The sequence below is a fragment of the Lucilia cuprina genome, chromosome 6 (assembly GCF_022045245.1).
Source record: "Lucilia cuprina isolate Lc7/37 chromosome 6, ASM2204524v1, whole genome shotgun sequence".
Lineage (NCBI taxonomy): Eukaryota > Metazoa > Arthropoda > Insecta > Diptera > Calliphoridae > Lucilia > Lucilia cuprina.
In genome coordinates, this window is record NC_060954.1 from 28,665,919 (window position 1) to 28,688,418 (window position 22,500).

Sequence of the window (22,500 nt, forward strand, 5' to 3'; positions counted from 1 at the left end):
TTAAGAATGTGGCAACGCTTTATATAATGCTCACAAAAAACTAAACTTCAAAAATCCTTATTTGATAAAAAAAATTTTTGATTGACACTACCTTCTTTATTTTTATCAATTTTCATTTGAATAAAAAAAATATTATTTAAAAATAGGGGAAAATGAAGTTGCAAATATTGAAAAATATTTTATTTTTATGTCAAAAATATTTTTATTGATAGATATCCAACTCGAATCCCATAATTTTTGGATTCATGGAAGAAATAGCTATAAAAACTTTGGACAATTTTTTCTACGACCAATAGGTAAAAAGAAGTTATACTAATTGGAATAAAATGTCCAATTTTGACACCCTCTAAATCTGGCAGTTCTGGACCGATAGCGCTGAAAATAAGTATCTGTTTTACTATCCAATAGTACTAATCTTGTTGCAAATTTTAAATCTGAAGACGTCGATTTTTAAAGTTGGGTCACTTTTACTAAATTGCTTTTGGGGTAGCAAAGCACTCTGGGTTAAGGTAGTTTTTTATAAAATTGCTACGTTATATGATCACATAATACATATAAATATTTAAATAAATTTAAGATAGATTTTTTTCTTTTATATAACTCTGAATTAAAGAAGAAATAAAATTTTTATATAACATAATACATATAAATATTTAAATAAATTTAAGATAGATTTTTTTCTTTTATATAACTCTGAATTAAAGAAGAAATAAAATTTTTATATAATTTCACAAAACAGTTGTTTTGAAAAAAATCTTTAAAAACTATTTGATGATAGGTATATAAGATTCGGCATAGTGAAAAAGTTTAAAACTTTTCTGCTTCACCTTCAGTTCTTAAAAAATTTTTAATTCTTTAATTAAACATTTTATTACTACTAAAAAACGGTTTATATTTAGATACTGTCTATGATTGAAGAAGCTGCGGGTACCAGCATGTACGAGACTAAGCGCGAAGCTACAACTAAACTTATTGAAAAAAAAGATGCTAAGGTTAGAGAAACAAACGCACTTTTACAGGAAGAAGTTGAACCTAAATTAGAAAAATTAAGAAGAGAAAGAGCTGCACACTTAGAATTTCAGAAAATCTGCCGGGATATAGAATATCTTACTAGAATTAATGTATCTTTTCGGTGGCTTAAACAAAGCGAAGCATTAAAAACAATCGAGAAAAATATTTCACGATTGACAATGTGTATAGATGAAGCTAAAGAAAGCATTCTCCAAAATAATACTGAACGTGAACATATTTCAGAACAAATTAAAATTTTGCAAACTCAGATTGAAAACGAGAGTAGTAACACACTTAAAGAAATTATGGAAGAATTAGACATGGAGATAAAGGAGGAAGCAAAATTATCGGGAAAACTTAAAGCTAGTCGTGAAGAACTAAATCAGGAGGAGAAGAAACTACATATTTTGTTAACTAATATAAGTGAAGATGAAAAATCGCTGAAGATTAAAGAACTTGAAATGGCCAAACGTAAAGATTTATTTCAGGACCTCAAAGACACCGAAAAGCGCGATATATTAGCGTACGAGGCCGCACAAAAGAACTTTGAGGCAGTAAGCCAAGGATTATCAACAAATGATGATGGACAAGCATCTTCTCTTCAGGATCAATTGATAAGTAAGATATTATTATTTTAATGTTTAAAGCCGTTTTTTAATGTTTTTATTATCTTAGAGGCAAACCAAACTTCAAGTGAGGCACAAACAATTATTAAAACTTCTGAAATGGAATTACGACATTGTCGAAAAGTTTTACGCGAAAAAGAAAATGAGACTCAAAATAATGACACCGCATATAATAAAGATAAAACCTTGTATGATAATCTTATGACTGATATACAAAATTTATGTAAAAAAATGGAAAATATCGAATATGAAGATGGCGATTTTGAGAAAATGTTAGATAATAAAAGACAAATTCAGAATGAAATTAAGAAACAACAATATCAGTTAGAGCGCCATAATTCTTACCGCTACGAGTTGCAATATCGTGACCCCGAACCTGGTTTTAATAGATCAAAAGTACACGGGATGGTTGGTAAATTATTTAACGTAATCGATGAGCGTAACTGTTTAGCATTAATGATAACAGCAGGAGGAAGTGTAAGTATTTATTATAATGATTATATATTGAATTTTTGCAATGATGTTTACATAATTAATAGCTCTATAGTTATGTTACGGATGACGATATTACAAGCAAAAAAATATTGCAAAAGGGACAATTGCAACATCGTGTCACTATCATTCCAATAAATAAAATTTCGTCATATTCAATCAGTGACTCTACTGTAAATTTTGCAAAAAATTTGGTTGGTAAAGAAAACGTTGATTCGGCCCTATCTCTTATAGAAAATGATGCATACTTTAATCCAGTTATGAAATTTGTATTTGGACATACGCTGATATGTAAAGATTTAAATATTGCTAAACAGGTAAATTATAATATATTATTACCAATTACATATGTACATTAGGGATATCACTACCCAGCAAAAAAAGTAAAGAAAAAGAAGTAGAATTTTCACCACAAATAACATACTTGAAGTACTTCCAATTTTGGTGAAAACCTATGAATTTTACATTCTACATTTAATCTTATTCATAGATGCAATAAAAATCCGATATTTGGATGTTAAAAATAAACCGAATTCGTTCAATGACATGCTTATGGTAATTTCATTGGTTTTTCATCAAAGTTTGATGTACTTCGAATATGTTATTTGTAGTGACTTTTCTACATCTCTTTCCTCACTTTTAACTGGGTTTTCATATGTAAGGAAATATTTGGTTAATAAAAGCGAAAAATATATAATCGCATTTTTAGATGTGATTAAGATGTCGCTTTTAAAGTATGACATCAATTATTTTTTGCTGGGAATATATTTTCAATATGACTTTTTTGATAATCATACCAATTTTCATATTATTATAACGACTTCTTTCATAGTGTGAAGACAGCTGAAGCATCATTTTTTTACCTTATAAAAGCTTTACAAAACAAAATTTTTATACAAAATTTGATTTACAAACCTTTATTAAACAAAAATTCGCTTATGAATAAAGGCCTTAATCTTTGGCCTTTGTTTGTTTACAGATTTACATCTGTAAATTCTACCAACAAAATACATTACGGTGTATTCTTGTTCTTCCCTTTCATTGGGTACCCTACGGTCGGTAAGTTTGACTATTATTAAGTTTGTTGATATAAATTTTGTAGTCAATTCGTAGTTTAATATCGAGTTATTAATTCATCTATTTTTATTACAAATTTTAAATATTAACAAGTATGAATGTATAGTCTGGCGTAGCCGACCATATGATACCCTACACCAGTCAGTATGTATGTTGGGGATTATTTAAAAAATAAAGCATTTGGTATGTTTTTTTAACTTTATTTCGGAATATGTTTCCTTTTTTTTGCAAAAAAAGAGATTTTTTTTTATCAAAAAAAGAAATTTTTTTTATCAAAAAAAAAGAGATTTTTTTAAGAGGGCTCAAAGGGGAGTAGGGCAAAATATGGCCCTATCCTTAAAAATGATGGTAGAGGGAGTTATTAGTGTTTGTAAATGAATTTTGACCTTTAAGTCATTTTCTGAAGGGAAGTTTGTATGGGGGATAGGGTCAAATGAAGCCCGATTATTACAAAAATCGGTAGTGTCATTTAAAGTTCTATAAAATTAAGTTTTCTCGACTTTTGTGAACATAATAGATCATTTAAATTAATTATAAGCCAAAAGGCCCTATTTGGGGGGTACGGTTGTATGGGGGCTAGTCGAAATAATGGACCGATTTTAAGCATTTTCAATAGGGCTAATAGAAGCGTGTGTGTCAAATTTCATTCAATTATCTTGAAAATTGCGGCCTGTACCTTGCGCACAAGGTTTACATGGACAGCCAGCTAGACGGACGGACGGACATAGCTTAATCGACTCATCAGCACAAACCCAATATACCCTCCCCACTAAAGTGCAGGGTATAAAAATGTAGGTCACGTCACTAAATGCGTTTATTAGAGCATCGGATGCTCTCGTTGCATACCGCGTGAGGTTTGATAATTTAGATGATTAATTGCATGACGTTTTTAAGTTGGATATTCGGAAACGGGAGTTAAAAAGACTTTGGGACAAAGTTAATTCGACGTACGAAGTATGTCTTAACACACTAGAGTCTAGTAAATTTAAAGTGGTAGCGGAAAAATATCAAGTCACATCTTATGAATATATTGAATGTGGAGGATCTATTTCTAAGCAAATAAGAACATTGGAATCCGCTTCAAAAACTAATGAACCTCCAACAGCGAATTTGAATTCCAATAATTCAGAGCATAATCTGACGCTCCCCCCATGCGATATCGACTTTTTCGTAGGGGACTATGTTTCTTGGCCCGCTTTTAGGGATTTATTTACCGCAATTTACATTAATAGGTCGCGACTTAGCAATATGGAACGTCTTTGCCATTTAATACGGAAAACCGAGGGTGAAGCTAAAACAATCGTTTTAAGATATCAATTAAATAATAATAGTTTTGAGTTAGCCTGACGCGATTTAAGAAATGCATATAAGAATCCTCGTATGTTGGTACAAAAAAACTAAAGCTTTTATTTAGTCTTCCTGCCTTTGACAAGGAGTCGATCACAGCACTGTAAACCTTACAGGGCGGAATCGATAGTTTTCTTACGGCACTTTCTATTTATAATGTGCCTACAGATAATTAGGACCCAATTATCGTGTTTATGTGTATATAACGTCTACCTATTTCAACAATTATTTTATGGAAACAGGGCATTAAGGACAAATTAAGTTTATCTTCATGGAAAGATTTAGATAATTAAGAATTCTGACTTTGCAATGTCTTCAAGAAATTAAAGCTACAAACTCCACTAATATGGAATCTTCATTGCAATCTCACAATTCTTCCGTTATGTCCTAATCCTATTTTATGTCCTAATCAGTCCCACTACTTGCGAAATTGTCGACGTTTCAATATCTGATAGAATTTCAAGAGTGAATGAGCATAACTTCTGCACTAATTGTCTTTCGAGGACACATACTATCAGAAGTTGCAAAATAAATAATAATTGTTATATATGCAATAATCGACATCACTCGATGCTTCAATTAAAACATTAAGAAAATTCTGTGGTTGAAAGACCTACTGTTTCTACGGAACAGAACTATGGTGCGGTTCTACGACTTACTAACTCCCACTACCAACAATCATATACGTCCAATAATGTAACGTCCAATTCACAAGTATTTCATACTAGTCAAAACCAGACTGTTCTATTAGGGACACGGTAAATATAATTCATAATAAAAATAAGCATCAGGTCCGCGCTTTAATTAATTCGGGTTCTGAACGATTACGAAAAAGGTTAAAACTTCCCACGCATTCTTCACACGCTTAAGTTTCTGGCATCAATAATGTAGTTATTGAAGTTTCTAAATTTTGTCCTGTGGAAATTGGTTCCGTTTAGACTCTTCAGTAAACCTTAGTACAAACGCATTTATTGTACCAAAAATTTCGGGAAATTTGCCTTCAACTTCCGTAAATATCGATATTAAAAATATTTAATGATATCTACGTTTCATTAAATTTGCAAATATTTTGTTTTATTTTCATAAAATCTTGGGAAATTGTTGTGGAGCTAAACAACCTCCATACCATAAAAATACATAAATACAGGCATGATCAAGGAATTACTAATTAATATTAATACTGTGTAAATTGCGTAGTAGATAATTTACCTTAGATGACATGAAATTTAAATGTCTAATAAAATTTAGTTTATTATCTATAATTAAACCTAAACAATGCAAGTGGTTAACAAATTCAATTTGTTTATCACCAATATTAATGTCAAGCTTATTTGTAGATACACCGAAATAGTTTTGGTTTTAAGATTGTTAATTAAAACCCCATTATTGATCATCCAATTTTAACATTCGTCATAGAATAATTTATTACATTTTGAAAAACATCAACAAACTGTTGCTCACCAGTAAACAAAAATATTAATATGTTGTTTTTAGAAAACGTGTGAGTAATTTAAGTTAAAATTTTACTTGTATTTTGTTTTTGTTACAATAACAAAATACAAGTAAAATTTGTGCTCAAACTACTCGCTCAGTATCTAGAAACAGCACACAAATCATCTGCATATGGAATACAAGATACCAGATCAATGTTTGTAAAGATATCATTTAAGTAAACGTTAAACAGTAAACGCCCAAGAACAGAGCAGTGGGGTACACCACTTTTAACAGGTAACAAGCAAAATAATCTACCATTAATCATACTGTCATTTTTTAAAAGCGATGCAATAAGTTTGCATGCTGTATAAGATAAATCGAATTTTTGGCTAAGCTTTTTGATTAGAATTATATGATCCACCCCTTCAAATCCATAGACACTAAAATGTTGACATGATCTTTACTATTATATTGTCTATTTGTATCTGTGACTCCAAGCAGTGACTCTTTTACATCGGAATCCATATTGAGCGTCATTAAACAATAATTTATTACTAATATAATCCAAAAGCTGATTTTTTAAAACAATCTCAACTATTTCAGAGAATGCGGAAAGTATATAGATTGTAAGTTACACATTTATACTAAACCACCAGACTTTTTTTTATTGGTATTACTTTACTGGAGGTCATAATAATAGTGTTTACAAAATATGTTTGGAAGATTTCTCTTTTTATTTATACGCATTATAGTTTTTGCCCGATTTCTTAGACGGCAAAATCTCTTCCAATCAGCTTGAGTTTTTGGTATCAAATAATTTGTATATACTATATTTTGAATAGATATAACATCAATAATTTCCATGAAATTAATCAAAGAATTATGAGTCTTTAATCCAATAAATTTTCTTTTCAAAGTAATGGCACTATGCATATGGTATAACAATTTGAAAATCAAATCAGCCTGTTCATTTACACTAATACAATATAGAATATTATTACAATCATATAATGAAGCAATATTATTTAAACATAATATTTGATAACTCTATTCGCGCGTAAAATTACTATACCCAAAGAAATGTAAATAAATGAATGTCTTTAAATAATAGGTACATATCTGCAATTGACAGCAATGACGTACTAACATACTGGGAGAAATGCCGATAAAACCTCCCGTTTCGGGGGGTTTATTTTGCCAATATGGACCTGATATTATTTTTTAACTACGTTTCGGTTATACTAATTATGTCAAATAAACCTTTATCAAGAACTTTGATTAGTTCATCTAATTTACTTGTGCAATTTCCAAGTCTAACGCTCTGTAGGTTAATGTGGCCGACATTAAAATTTTGACCCTGGCAATTGAGAATTCAAATCGTTAATAACAGTATCCAAATTAAGATTTAAATTCATATTGAAGCAAAAAAAAAATAAAATAATTAAAATAAATTTGTTTAGCAAAAAAAAAGTTTCTTATCAGAAATAATGGTTCATGCAACTCCAGAAACTACATACATACATATGAAATCTTATTCATAATCAAACTCTTTGAGACACAAATGCCTATAATATATGAATATAAATTGAATATACTATTATTAAAAAATAATTTACATTAATATTATTATTACATAAGACATTAATTACTAGAGTTTATTTCACAATCAGAAAGAGAACTATTTCCATAAGAAGAACCATGTATATCATCTTCCATAGGTAAACTGTCAAACATATCTAAGAATTGATCCGTATTAACAATTTTTTTTATTGTTTATAACCGAGCCCTAAAGGGCCATATACAGTATTGTTCGAAACCTATTATAATTGATTTATTCAAAATTATATAATTGATAATAATAACATTATATGTCTACATTATAATAACAACAACAAAAGTTTAATTCCATTTCGCTGTGAGTTACAAGAAAATAATAACTGAATTAACTCCATAAAAAGCTGTTCGAAACTTAAGCAACTTTTTGATGTTCTTATGAAAATCGTTGGTCCTTTTGAGTTGCAAACACCTTTATGGAATAGATTATTTACTAGTGTAGTTAGTAATTAATCCCAAGCGGATTTTAAGCCATTCGCAAGCTGCAATGTTTTCTAAAACTGCGAGTTTCGACCCAGCGTTTCAGAATGTCGAACAGCATCTCTAAAGGTCTTGAGTCGGAAGATTTTGATGGACAATCAAATGATTTGAGTCGCATTACTCGATAACTACTCTTAAATCAACTTTTCCAAAGGTTTTGGTTCATTATCATGCTGAAAATCGCACTAAAGTAAGTTGTTCTGTTCGTTGTTCTCAATCATATAATTCATTTTGTTGGCGAAAAACGTCCCAAGAAGAAACAATCCAACTCTGTTTGTGTTTCAACATCAGGACTAACCCTTCTCTTCAAAAATCATGGCCACACCCTTAAATTTTTGCTCTCCATTAATTATTGGGCCTTCACTAAAAGGATATGTTATAATATTTCCTTCAGCCTTTGAGCCTCACATACTTTGCCTGAATTTAAGAAGGAAAATGTGGACCCGTTTATAAATAAAACTGTTTTTTTATTAGTCTTGCGTAATCTATTTCAATATTCTACCCAAAATTGTACAGAATTTGTAAAAAAATCAAATTTCTTTAAGTAAACTCTGTGCCATGTCATAGCGGGGTTCATATGCGGTTACATGTTCGTACATTAAAGGCTTAAAAGACATGGAGGTCAAACAATTAAGGTTGTGGGCAAGATTTTTGGTGAGTAGAGAAAGTGTTGATATTGAAATGCAAATAAAATTGGATTGTTTTACTTTCTGGGTCATTTTTGGCCAACAAAATGAACCATAGGATTAAGTACATTGAACAGAACAACTTACTTCATTGCGATTTTCAGCATGATAATGAACCAAAACCTTTGGCAAAGTTGATCTAAAAGTAGTTATCGAGTAATGGGACCCAAACTCTTTGATTGTCCATCAAAATCTCCCGATTCAAGTCCCTTAGAGATGCTGTTCGGCATTCTGAAGCGCTGGGTCGAAACTCGCAGTTTTAGAAAACATTGCAGCTTGCGAATGGCTTAAAACCCGCTTGGGATTAATAACGAAGTACACTAGTAACTAATCTATTCCATAAAGGTGTTTGGAACTCAAAAGGACCAAATATTTTCAAAGAAAGATCAAAAAGTTGCTTAAGTTTCGAACAGCTTTTTATGGAGTTAATTCAGTTATTATTTTCTTTCAATTATATAATTTTGAATAAATCAATTATAATAGAAAATATAGCACTTTGTATACAATGCCAAAAAAAGTTGCTTAGGTTTCGAACAATACTGTATGTATTGTTAAAAGTACAATTCAATGTGCAACAGTATTACAACTAATAGATTATATACATATGTTCAGTATACCGACTCACAAAGCTTGAGTCACCCCTTCAAAATAAATGTTTTCGGTAATGTAATATGATGTCACCCAAAATAGTTTTGGTTAAGTTTTGTCCATTCGTGTGCTAAACAGTTTTTAAGAAAATATCGTATGGGGTACACGATTTTTATGTTAAATTCAATATTTCCTCATCTTCAAATAATCTTTGTTATATGTTTAATGGTTCCCAAAATATTTCTTGTCTATCGATGGCTGTTCGTTGTTGTTGTAACAGCTTAAACTATACAATTTTAATCCGGGGGTTCTGTATTTAGGTCCAAGCCAAGAAATTGGGCTACTTCAATAAGGTTAGTCCATAAATCCATTGGGATAAGTGAAGTAGGGTGGGCTGGACAGTTGAATATGTGGTGGGTATCATGGGGACCCTGTCCACAAGATGGGCATATATTGGGGACGGCACGGTCTATGCGGGACCAGTAGGCGTTGAGCCTGTTGCTCCATCCCGATCTCAGTTGTGCCAGAGCAACTCTTGTTTTCCGCGGCAGGTTCTTCTCTATTTCTGCTATGGGCGGTGGGCGACCTCCAAGAACGACATTCATGCGGTAACCTGAAACCGCGGTATTGATGGCGTCTCTATGAATGTCGTTCAAAGCTGCTGTATACGAAGTCCGATCTAAGGGATCCTGAACATAACTACTTATGCTCTCTTCGTATACACGAAGGTCCTTCCTGACATGCCTCGGGGGAGCATCCAACTGTGTGATGTTAAAGTTAGGATGACTCCTCCGCTGACATCCCAGGAGGAACTGTTTAGTCAGCATGACATTATGTTCCTTGACTGGGAGAACCTTCGTTTCCTCATGTAGATGGTGTTCTGAGGTTATTTGCATGCAGCCCGTTACAGTCCTTAGGACGGCATTTTGGCAGCTTTGAATATTTCTCCACTGGGTATCACTCAGCGATGGAGACCACATTGGAGCAGCATAATTGACCACTGACCGGCCAATAGTTTTATAGGTAGCCAACAAGGTTTCTTTGTCCATTCCCCAGGTGCTGCCGGCTAGCGCTTTGAGGACCTTGTTTCTACTTCGCAATTTGTGCGTAATTGCAGTGGCATGAGCTGAGGAAGTAAACAGGCTGTCAAAGGTGACCCCCAAAATCTTTGGATGGTTCACAGTCGGAATTTGGTTTCCATCGACTACGACGCCTAAATTCAAGTTTACCTCCTTCGTCCAGGTGGTGAAAAGTGTAGCTGAAGATTTCGCTGGTGATAGTTTCAGGTTACGTCCAGTGAAGAAGTTGTGTATTTCTCCGAGATAACCATTCACTCGATCGCATAGCTCATCAACGTTTTGGCCCGTCGCCATAATGGTACAGTCGTCCGCATATGATATCACTTCCACACCTTGTGGAGGTGTGGGGAGTTTAGAGAGGTAGAAATTAAACAATAGGGGGATAAGACACCGCCCTGTGGTACTCCCTGTTTAACTCTACGGGTTTTGGAACTTTTGTCTCTAAACTCAACGAACGACTGACGGCCACTCAGATAATTTACAATCCATCTCTTCAAGTTGTTGGGCATGGTGGACTGCAGGATGTCCTGGAAGAGTGTGGCATGGCTGACTGTATCGAAGGCTTTCGATAAATCTAGCGCCACTAGGATTGTCCTTTCACAAGGCCTCTGCTGGTTTAAGCCTTGTGAGATCTGAGTGGTTATGGCAGTTAATGCTGAGGTGGTGCTGTGCATCTTACGGAATCCATGCTGGTGGCGAGCTGCTGTAAGATGGGAGGACAGCAGGGGAGGAGGAGCGCCTCAAGAGTCTTCGCGACTGGTGACAGGAGGGAAATCGGCCTGTAGGATTGACCCTCTGTAGCGTTCTTCCCTGGTTTCAGTATCGGAATGACTGTACCCTTTTTCCAGGCATCGGGTATTATCAGGCTGCTCATTGACAGGTTAAAAACCATTGTCAAGTACTCGACTCCCCGTTCGCCAAGGTGTTTCAGCATCAGATATGCCGTCGGGGCCAATCGCCTTAGATGGTTTGGCTGCGTTGATGGCCACTGCCACTTCAGACGGGGTGAAAGGTTGTGGAATGTTCGAGACTGGAAGGTTGTGAAGTTTGCGAACAACACTTCGTTTCGCCTTATCTCTCTCTGGGTGCACAATAAAATGTCGGCAAAATGCACGCGAGCACCGTTCAGGGTCGGAAATTGTGGTATCTGCAAACTTAATCGCGACCCTGTCATCCTTCTTCGTCGGGTTGGAGAGAGACCGAACCGTAGACCACAACTTACTAACACCTGAGCTCAAGTTGCAGTTCTTCAAATGATCTAACCATTTATTCCGCTTGTCCTCATTTACCAACCTGCTGATATCAGTACGTGGACAATACGTGGGTCGTCGGGGTTGATAATTCGGAGGTCATCGCGCTCATCTGCTAGTCTCGCTGCCTCTGCTGGGAAGTGCGGTCGTACTAAGGATAGTCGACCAGCAGGAATAAAGCGGGCTACTGCTGCGATGATGGTTTCGCGGAACTTGCTCTCTGCTTGGTGTACGTTGCTAGGAGCTGGAAGATCATTGAAGATGCGATCAGTGAATTCTCTGAAGCCGGGCCAGTCTGCTTTCTTTTGGTTTATGTAGAGACGGCGTTCAGAGACGATAAAGTCATTGGGTCGATCCAGACAAATGATTATGGGTAAGTGGTCTGAGGCTAGAGAAACTACTGCTCTCCACGTTGCGTAGTTTATCAGACCAGAGCTCGCTATTGTGATGTCTGGAGAGCTGGCGCAGTTACCCATAATCCGTGTGGGGGCATCATCATTTATTGTGCAGAAGGTGGATTCATCAATTTGATCCGCCAGTGACGCGCCTCTCTGGTCTTCCCCTAGACTAGAGTGCCAGAGCTGATGATGCGCGTTAAAGTCCCCAATGACTAGACGCATATCGCCGTCTAATAATGTCCTAATGTCGGGACGGTAGCCTGATGGACAAGTGGCTACTGGCGGAATGTAGACATTATAGAGCTCTAGGTCGGTTTCCCCCGATCTGACTGCAATACCTTGGACTTCAAGGTATTTTTCCCTAGCGTTGAGATCAAGGGAAAGAGCTCTATACTGCACTGTGTTATGAATTATAAATGCAATGCCCCCACCGTTGCTTCTGGTGCGGTCTTTTCGGAGACCGTTGTAACCGTTACAACTGTGCAGACTGGCTGTTCGTGAGCTGGATCGCTTACAAAAAAGTCCCTTTTTAGTTATTTTTTTAAATTTTACAGTATTTCTTGAACAAAATATACAATATGTGGTATCATTGAAAGGGTTTTTGAAGCAAAGTCTAGTGGTGTGCAAAATTTGCAAAATTGTGCATACAATTTATTTTTATTTGTGAAAAACCTAAAAATTTTAAATATTTTGGAATATGACAATTATTTATGTTATTTATGAATAATACATCATTGGACGCGGCATTCAAACGACACTCCATATTGGATCTTTTGTTTCAAAACGAAACAAAAAATTGAAAAAAATATTTCCAAAATACATTTTTTATTTGGTCCAGCTCACGAACGGTCATCGCTATACTTAAAATATTTTAGGAATCATCATAAAACAAAGCAAGGTAAATTTTTACAAGGTAGATCTTGAAAATTTGGTGGTGTTTTTGTTGAAATTATTTTATAAAATAAATAAAGTAATCTAAAATGAACATATGTTGAAAAAGAGAATCCAAAAAACAATCTAATGTGGGAAGAAATGTGATCATGTACTCTCAAACTATATACATATCTAATTATCCTATTTACAATTCTGCGTAAATTCCAAAAATTTGTTCTATTTGCAGCCGAATATATCTCAATACCATAATTTAATAGCGATAAAAGAAATGCATGTGCTATTGTAATGTTTATTCTTGTAGAGAAATTGTAATTTAAACTATATAATGTTCTTAACACAAAATCTATTTTAGAGCTTAATAAATTAATATATTTATTGGAAGAAAACTTGTTGTCTAGGCTAATACCTAGACAACGCATATCGTCTACAATATCAATTTGAATATTTTCAATTGTAATATTAAAAAGCATAGTATCCTTATTAATACCAAAGCACATTACCTCGGTTTTATCGGTATTGATGCGTAAAATTTTCACAACTCTAGCGGTTTTCCATAATAAAGGAAATGTTGATGTCATTACAATTGTATTGAAAATATGTAAGATATGCTTCTCAATAGAAGGATATATTATTTTAAAACATTTTATGGGTAATTCATCGACACCTACAGACTAAGACTAAGTCTTAAAAACGCTTCTTGGAGATCAGTCTCATTAAATCTTATTATGGAAAATATGCCTAAATCATTCATAAGAACTAGTGGACATAAATCGTCAAACTGATAAATATATTGTTCAAAGTATTAGGAATTTCAGAGATAGGAATTTCATTATTCATACTACACCCAATATTGTTCAGAACCTTCCATGTTGTGTTATCTCTGAAAATTACCTCACAGTTTTTTGATTTTAACTTCCTAAGAACTTTTTAACACGATTTTTAAATTTACAATATATAATCCAATTCGATACACTTATATTTTTGCAGTAGAATCTATAAGCAAGATAGCGTAAAAAACCTGCCCATTATTGTGTATATTAGTAGATAGGTAGTAGGTTATAATTTATACCATTGTAGTCCTTATATTCCTCGTTATTAGCATTAATTTTCTTTGGAAATTCTAAACTCATGCAAATAAATCCGTGTGGTGATAAAGATGGCGATTGAAATTGGTCAGAATAAATCTATGTTGTGTTGTAGATCAGCAGGTATGATACCATCCGGGCCTGGGGATTTATATGTGTTGATGTTGCTCATACATGGGCACACTGCAGTATAATTTTACTGCATTACACATTTCAGTAAATTTTTACGGGTTACTGAAAAAATTTCAGTATTTAGTATATCTTTACTGGTTTACTGAATACAGTAAAAATTACTGGTAATGCAAATCTTACTGAATACTGAAATTTTTTTCAGTAATCATTAAAATTTTCAACCAAAATGCATTATTAATTAAAAAAATATTATATTTAACTTAAATTCTCATACAACTACAACATATTGATCTCTTTTACTTTATTTCTATTAATAATCTAATATAAAATATAATAAATAATTGTAATAAGTTTTTATTGCCCGACAAAATTATATAATATTTGACCTCTTATATAAATTTATACATAGCTAAGTTCTTGCTTTTGAAAAGATTTACAATCCCAAAAAGTAAAATTAATCTCACTATAGCTACTTGTGATGATAAATATGTATAATATTCAAAAATATGTTGAAAATATAATTTTCAGTATATTATTAGATTGTAAGGAATACTGTAAACACATTTTCAGTAATCAGTCAATCAATGCCCATCTATGATGTTGCTGCTATCCCAGATCGTATGGTGGGCATTTGCATCTGCGCATAAGATGACAGGAGTGCGGGTTGAGTTTGCTGCACGAATTGCCCGGGTGACCGTATTGCTAATAGGTGGGTCATTCTTGTCGTGAGCCATATAGAAGGAGAGGATCCACAGTGGCTTCCTCTGTCTCTTATGCTGCAGTTACTATATCTTCATCACTGTAATCAGATAAAATGAAGATATTTAAGGGGTTTTTGGCAAGATCTAATTTTACCTGTGAATATTGCCGTTATGGGTCCACGGCTCTTGGATCAATGCTAAATCCTCGCCTTGATCTCCAAGGCGGAGGAGTAATGCAGCCGAAGCTGCTTTAGATTGGTGGAGGTTCACTTGGATCACCTTCACCATGGTCTGGGTCGTAGATTACGGTTACGTCGACGTCCTCTGTTTCATTCAGAGGATCGTCGTCGTCCTCCACTTGGCAGTGACTAGTGAAGAGATCGCCAAGCAAGACTGAGCTTGTTTGGGAGTTCTTCATTTCGTCAGTGTCGGCGGGGTCATCTGGATTTCCTCCGTCCTTGCTCTGCGGGGGTTTGGGGTCGAGTTTTAAATCCGTAGTACACTTTCCCTTGCCTCTGTCGGAACAAAGATTCTTTGTTCAGGACCACGACCACCTTCCTGTATGCAACTTCAGGGTCAGAAACATTGACTACCTTCCAATTTTGGGTTGGTAGGTCTGGATTTCCGCTCTGAAGGTACGCCAGAATAGCCTCAGGCTTATGGGGCTCCGCCGAAATAACCGCGATTGATCTAGGACTCCAAGGTATCTCGTTGACCGGAATCACATCGAGTTTCGCGCCGGGCCACACTTCCCCAAGGGAGGAAACCGCTAGTTTGAGCAGGTGTGTTGAGCGTTCGTTGGTACACGCTAGTAATTTGATGTGGCCCTGATACCATCCTACATCATCGTTTCGAGGAGATGGACCTGGATTATCTTGTAGGATTTTCCAATAGACCTCCAACTTTTTTTGACGGATTATCACCCATTTGTCCTGGGAGATGGAACCGTCACTAGCGCTCTTGTCAACAATGGCCCTAACCAGCGTGTTCTTAGCGGGTTCTGCAGGGTCTGTTTGCTTAGGAGTCTCTGTACGAAAGCCTACCTTGAGGGATCTTTGCGACAAAGGGGGTTTTCGAGAGCCGTTAGGTCGGAAGAGGGAGCAGTGGTTGGTCTCGACATCGAGTTCGACGGTCCGACCTGTCCGGGAGTCGCAGGGGTCACTGCTTGGTCTGCAGTGACTGGAGTAGGGGCGATTGCTGGCGTACCAGCGAAAGCTAAAGCAGCAGTTGAGGTGCTAGCCACGACGGGCAAGACATCCTCGCTGCATTCAACCGGGCTATCACCAGAAGGTTGGAGAGCAAGTTGTCTGCAGTCCACCAGCTTGGGTTTCCCCAGCTGGTTATCCGCGGGTTCTTTTTGTTGATTTTTGTTGTTTTTGTTTGAGGAATTATGCATTTGGTTCCCACGAGTGAGCACGTAAGGGGATGGACGACCCACGCAGTGACGGGCTAGACTAAGAGTTACAACCGATCCGATCTAAATCAGGTTATTTTTGTCAAAATTTTAATTGTTATTATATTGATTGTTCACAAAAAAAAATTTTAGCATAAATATTATGAACTGCTTTTACTGAAAAAATTAATAATAAGTTTTTTAAACTTAATCTAGTAGCCACAACTTCAAATATTTCAAATTTATTTTTATTTTTCTATTTGTTAATAATGTTGGATTTTTTAGGAAATTTTTTTTGGAAAAAAGTCATGTTCGATTCATACAAAATTCATTCAAGTGTGTATTAATTTTTTCTGAAATAGAAAATTAAAAATTTATTTATTGATATTCCAACAAACCAAAGAACTATATGGTAGCGGAAACGGTATTATATTATAAAGGCGATTTTGATTTCATATTTCATTACTGAAAACAATATCGTTACAATATATTTTTTTATTATTTTTTCCAAAAAAAAAACTAGCGGAAACGATATCATAAATTTATAGAAAAACGATATCATAAGGAAAGGTACCATTTAGCACGTAAATACTATCTCGATACGAGAACACTTTAAACACTTATTATAGTTTAATGGGGGTTTATTGGGACACCCTTACAGTTTGTTGGAGTTTGTAAAACTGAAAAAATAACGAAATACTGAACAAATACAGAACATTTTCACGTTTTTTAGCAAAGAATAATTTATACACACAGGGCTCTAAAATACAGTACTGTTCTGTATAATACAGAACGTCTGGTCACCGTACATATAGTAGACAATTCAATGGTAAAAATATAAGAAGCAATAAAAGATACAAATTTAAATTAAGTTTTTTACTTAATTTAATAAAAATAAATAAGATCTAATAGGCAATTTAAAATTAATTTTGTTGAGCATCTTCCCTAAATTCCTTATAGCACTTCCAAAATAAAAAGTATTTATTTGATCCATCAGGCATTACAATTTTTACTTTAGGAATGTTATGTAGTAGTTGGAATTTTGATATTTTTTAGTCCTCTTCAATTTACTACAAAAGTATGATAATTTGCGTTCAATGGGCGTAAGGTTGTCATTAAGATAGACCCTAGAATTTATATCACAAATGTTCGGCTTTTGTTTACGATTTTCATTTCGACCTTTGCTATCATTTTCAGTATTTTTTTTTTTTTGCTTGTCAATACTTTTATCGATTTCTTTGCATAATTCATTGTAATTCAGTTTTCTATATTTAAAATAAATTTTCATAAGCAAATCCTTTTTTAACTGAATTAAACTTTATTAAATTTTTGATTTCATATCCAAGGCTTTTTATTGTATCCATAATATTATTTGAATGTGACATACCTGTGACAAAAATGTCACATCTATTTAATATTTTGTGGAGAACATTATTATCAATTTCAAGTTGTGCGACATTAAATTCTGTACTTTTATTGTTTTTGTAACAAAAGTCTATTTTACTTCTGAGTCCAGATATCTTTAGTGAAAATGTAGCATTCATTTGTTCAAACATGTTTTTAAAATTTTTATTTATTTCCTCAAACCCAGATTAAACATTCTTACGAAGAGCTTTTATTTAATTTTTATTGTTTATGGAAGAAGATACATCGTCATCATCTTGCCAATTTCCACATAAGAATCCACGTTTACTGTTGTTCTTAATTTGTTTCATTTCGTCTTTCACATAACAAGGTGTTTTTAAAACCATATGTTTACATTATTTGTATATGGATTTTGACAGATCTATTACACTGAATGTTATTTTTCAGGATACATAATTTGACAGTTTTTATATACATATAAAATATGTGCTGGTCTGGCAACACCATCTTACAACACATAAACAAAATTCATAATTAATTTGAATGCAGATGTAAAAAATTAAATTTTCACCACAAGCTCCGTTTTTCAAAGAAATTATTAATTAAGTGGTATTTAATTGTTTGTCTGACATTTTGTTATAGTTCCATGCGATTAGGATGTTTGATTAATATTTACTACCTATAAGAACACCATCAGAATGTTCATACAACATAGCAGATTGCGAATGTATTATGGGATACACAAATAGGTAACTAATATTTTTAGCTTTTTGGAATACTTATTTAGCTTGCAGTGTCATCAAATTCTAAAAAAGAAATTAATATTCTATGGAAATAACTATTTACTGCAGCTGTGAACTCAAAATTACGCTTTACATCAAGAAAAAACAAGTATAAATGTATAGTCGGGCGTAGCCGACCATATGATACCCTACACCAGTCAGTATGTATGTTAAAAATGGGGATTATTTAAAAAATAAAGCATTTGGTTTGTTTTTTTAAATTTATTTCGGAATATTTTTACTTTTTTTTTGGCAAAAAAAGAGATTTTTTTAAGAGGGCTCAAAGGGGAGTAGGGCAAAATATGGCCCTATCCTTAAAAATGTTGGTAGAGGGAGTTATTAGTGTTTGTAAATGAATTTTGACCTTTAAGTCACTTTCTGAAGGGGAGTTTGTATGGGAGATAGGGTCAAATGAAACCTGATCATTACAAAAATCGCTAGTGTCATTTAAAGTTCTATTCTATTTTTGTCGACTTTTGTTAACATAATAGATCAGTTAAATTAATTATAAGCCAAAAGGCCCTATTTGGGGGGTACGGTTGTATGGGGGCTAGTCGAAATAATGGACCGATTTTAACCATTTTATAGGCGTGTGCCACAATTTCATTCAATTATCTTGAAAATTGCGGCCTGTACCTTGCGCACAAGGTTTACATGAACAGCCACCCAGCCAGACGGACGGACATAGCTTAATCGACTCAGAAAATGATTCTAAGCCGATTGGTATACTTTAAGGTGGGTATAGGACGAATGTTACAAACATCAGCACAAAACCAATATACCCTCCCCACTAAAGTGGTGTATGGCATAATAAAAAAATCTTGGCACAACGGTGTCCCATATACATACGTGAGAGATATAGACCAATATTTAAACCATTTGGTTGAAACAATTTGGATACTACAGAACGTTTTTATTTCAATTTTTATCATTATAATGATATTTTTAAGTCTATAGTTAAAGTCATTTTCGATGGGAGCTATATATAAGAGGTAGGGTGGTCACTTATGGGAAGATCCTCATAAAATTTGGTAGAGTGTTTGTGCTTCCTATAAAACTAGTTTTTGTTGAATTTCATCGCTATACTGTTATTTCTAAGCCAGGTTTGACTATTTAAACTGTATTTTGGGCTGTTTCTGTATTGTTTCAGAATTCTTACGTCTTATAAATTTAATTTTTGAAAAGTCCATCATTATTTGGTCTCGATTTTGAATTCAATTTAACCAGCACAGCTTTATATGTGATGTGCTGTATATCAACATTGGATAATGACATACTACACTCCGATGCAATTTTAATAAAAACAGTTCTCAGATCTTAAATATTCTGAATATTTGTAATATATTGTTCTGCATTTCTAGATTAAGTGTGCGTTTTCAAGAAGCTGTATCAGCTTATTTTAACATATTGTTATTAATCGAACTTCTAATAGTGATGTTCTATATGTTCTATTTTAAAGTCAAATGGAAAATTATAAAATATTATTCAATTATTTTGAGGGTAAGAGCCCGCGCATCGCCGCCAAAGTTTGTAAATGCATTTATATGGGAAAAATGGCACTCTTTTGAGTTTTATCATAAAATGAAACTTTAAATATTAATTATTGCACTATTTTATAGCGGAATCGTAATGTCTACAAAATTGTCTTTCCAAAAAGATAGAAAAACTTAAAGTTGGTTAAAAAAGTTTTGAGATATTAAAATTTTCTTCGAGGATTTTGCGATTCTGCAGACACATAAAAGTCAATATAAGAAAAATTTGTTTAGTTTTGAAAAATTATACAAAAAATATTATTATCTTTTTAAGATTCATAAAAGTGCTAGTACGAATTTTTGTTCAAATTGGATAACGCTTGCTCGTTTTAGTAGGTGGTAAAATAAGAGCCATTATTTTAACAGCATCTCCAAAACTCCATTTTCAAATATTAAAAAATTTTGTTAAATGGATTTTAAAAAATTAAAGTTTTCTATACTTGAGATATTAAAATTTTCCTCGAGGATTTTGCGATTCTGCAGACACATAAAAGTCAATATAAGAAAAATTTGTTTAGTTTTGAAAAATTATACAAAAAATATTATTATCTTTTTAAGATTCATAAAAGTGCTAGTACGAATTTTTGTTCAAATTGGATAACGCTTGCTCGTTTTAGTCGGTGGTAAAATAAGAGCCATTATTTTAACAGCATCTCCAAAACTCCATTTTCAAATATTAAAAAATTTTGTTAAATGGATTTTAAAAAATTAAAGTTTTCTATACTGGATATTATAAAGGTTATACAGTAAAACAACTAAGTTTTGCCTACCTTTTCTTAAGAGAATTTTGTTTTTTGTTCATAAATAAAATTCGAAAAAACAGGTAAACAATAAATTTATGTTTTCCAATTAAAAACATAGATTGTGTAAAAAACCCAAAATTTGGTGCATTTGTTGTTGCATAATATTATTTTTTATCAGTATTTGTACGTCAATAAAGTATTTTGCATATTGAGAATTCGTTTAATTTCGTTGGGTTTTTCAAATTATTTTTTAATTACTTTTTGGAATTTATTGTTTTATTGTTAAAAAGACGAGTATTAAGTATTTTTCAATTGAAAAATTGTATTCTCATTGTGTGAAAATGTGATGTTATTTGCTTTAAAAATGTTCAATGGATAATAATGAGGCAATTTTGATATAAAAAATTAGTTTAGATTTCTTGAACAAATGTCAATCAATGAAATATATTCATCAGATGTTTAATCAATAACATTAAAAAATATAAAATATATTGTCCGACCGAACGTTCGGGTACGTTTTCGGAGTTTGGTAAAAAATCAGGTTTGGCAATGTTCGGTGTTCGGCGAAATTTTGACCGAACGCCGAACTTTTTATAAAATGTTTATTTATCATATTTTTACATTATCAACAAGTTTTAAAAATGCTGGAAATTTGTTTACAGAAGTTATCATACATCTGGCTGTACAATAAATTTCCCATATACATTGGTACTGAACGCCTTTATAACTGTTCGTTTTTTCAGCTGATTTGAAAAACTGTTAACTAGAAAGTTATTAAAAAGCTAAGAAAAGTGAAACCTTTAATTTTCTAGGTTCTTTTTCTCTAGGTCCTTATAGATACGTCTGTCAGATAGACTGTGAGTTTCTTAAAACAACGATACGACCTAAACTATTGTTGCAGTTTGATTGGTATTCGAAATGGACAAATATATATAGCTTAAAATTTTAGTATTCTTATAAAATTATACATACATTTTTTATGAACCAAAATTTCATATAAATCGGCAAATTGAAATTGGCGAATTGTCTTAAATATTGCAAACTGTAATTTTACTGATTCGATAAAATTCATTTTGATTTTGATACATATTAAAAACGAAATTTTGATCACCTTGGATCATATAGGCCTGTCACAGAATTCCATTTCGATCGAAAGTGGAAATTACATCTTTTTCGGAATGTTTAAGGTTAAGGATATTATTTTTTTTAAGTTTTTATCGATTTATTTATAGTCATAATTCCACTTTCGATCGGAATGGAATTCTGTGACAGGCTTGATAATATGATCATGTATAACAATATGATATTTTAAAATTGTTACAATAACAATAATATGTTTAGACTACAATCATAATTTTAACCACAACCATGTTTTTTCTCTGCGTGCTCTTACAGAGAATTATATCATTGTCATTAAATCGCTTAAAAAACAAAAATAAAAGTAGTAAGATATATGCATTTCACAAAAATGGTTTGTAATTAGTAATTTATCACTTTCTGGAATTCGGAATTAGTTGATAATTGACCCAATTGCTAATTAAAGACCCTCTTCAAAAAATCTTCAGATGTTCATATTTTCGTTTTAAATGTTATAAATTTATTACTTTTTAATCAGAAATGCGTTTTTTCATTTAAGAAAAAAGTTCGTGTTCACCGAACTTTGAAAACCGAACAAAGTTCGGGTTCGGCCGAACTTTTAAATTTACCGAAGTTCGGGATCGGTGTTCGGTACCGAACGAAATTTTAAGTTCGGTCGGACTCTAATAAAATAGAGTAATTGATGAAATGATC

The 22,500-nt window shown here is 33.1% G+C and overlaps 1 protein-coding gene across 1 annotated transcript in view; it reads left to right on the forward strand.

The window, feature by feature from the left end:
• The window catches only part of LOC111688147 (structural maintenance of chromosomes protein 2), a 56,859-nt gene that overhangs the window by 9,966 nt on the left and 24,393 nt on the right, over nucleotides 1–22,500 (forward strand). The window contains exons 2-4 of the mRNA XM_023450628.2: nucleotides 900–1,629; nucleotides 1,687–2,114; nucleotides 2,177–2,446. Coding sequence (XP_023306396.2) covers nucleotides 900–1,629; nucleotides 1,687–2,114; nucleotides 2,177–2,446 — 1,428 coding nt within the window. The remainder of the gene's footprint in view (nucleotides 1–899; nucleotides 1,630–1,686; nucleotides 2,115–2,176; nucleotides 2,447–22,500) is intronic.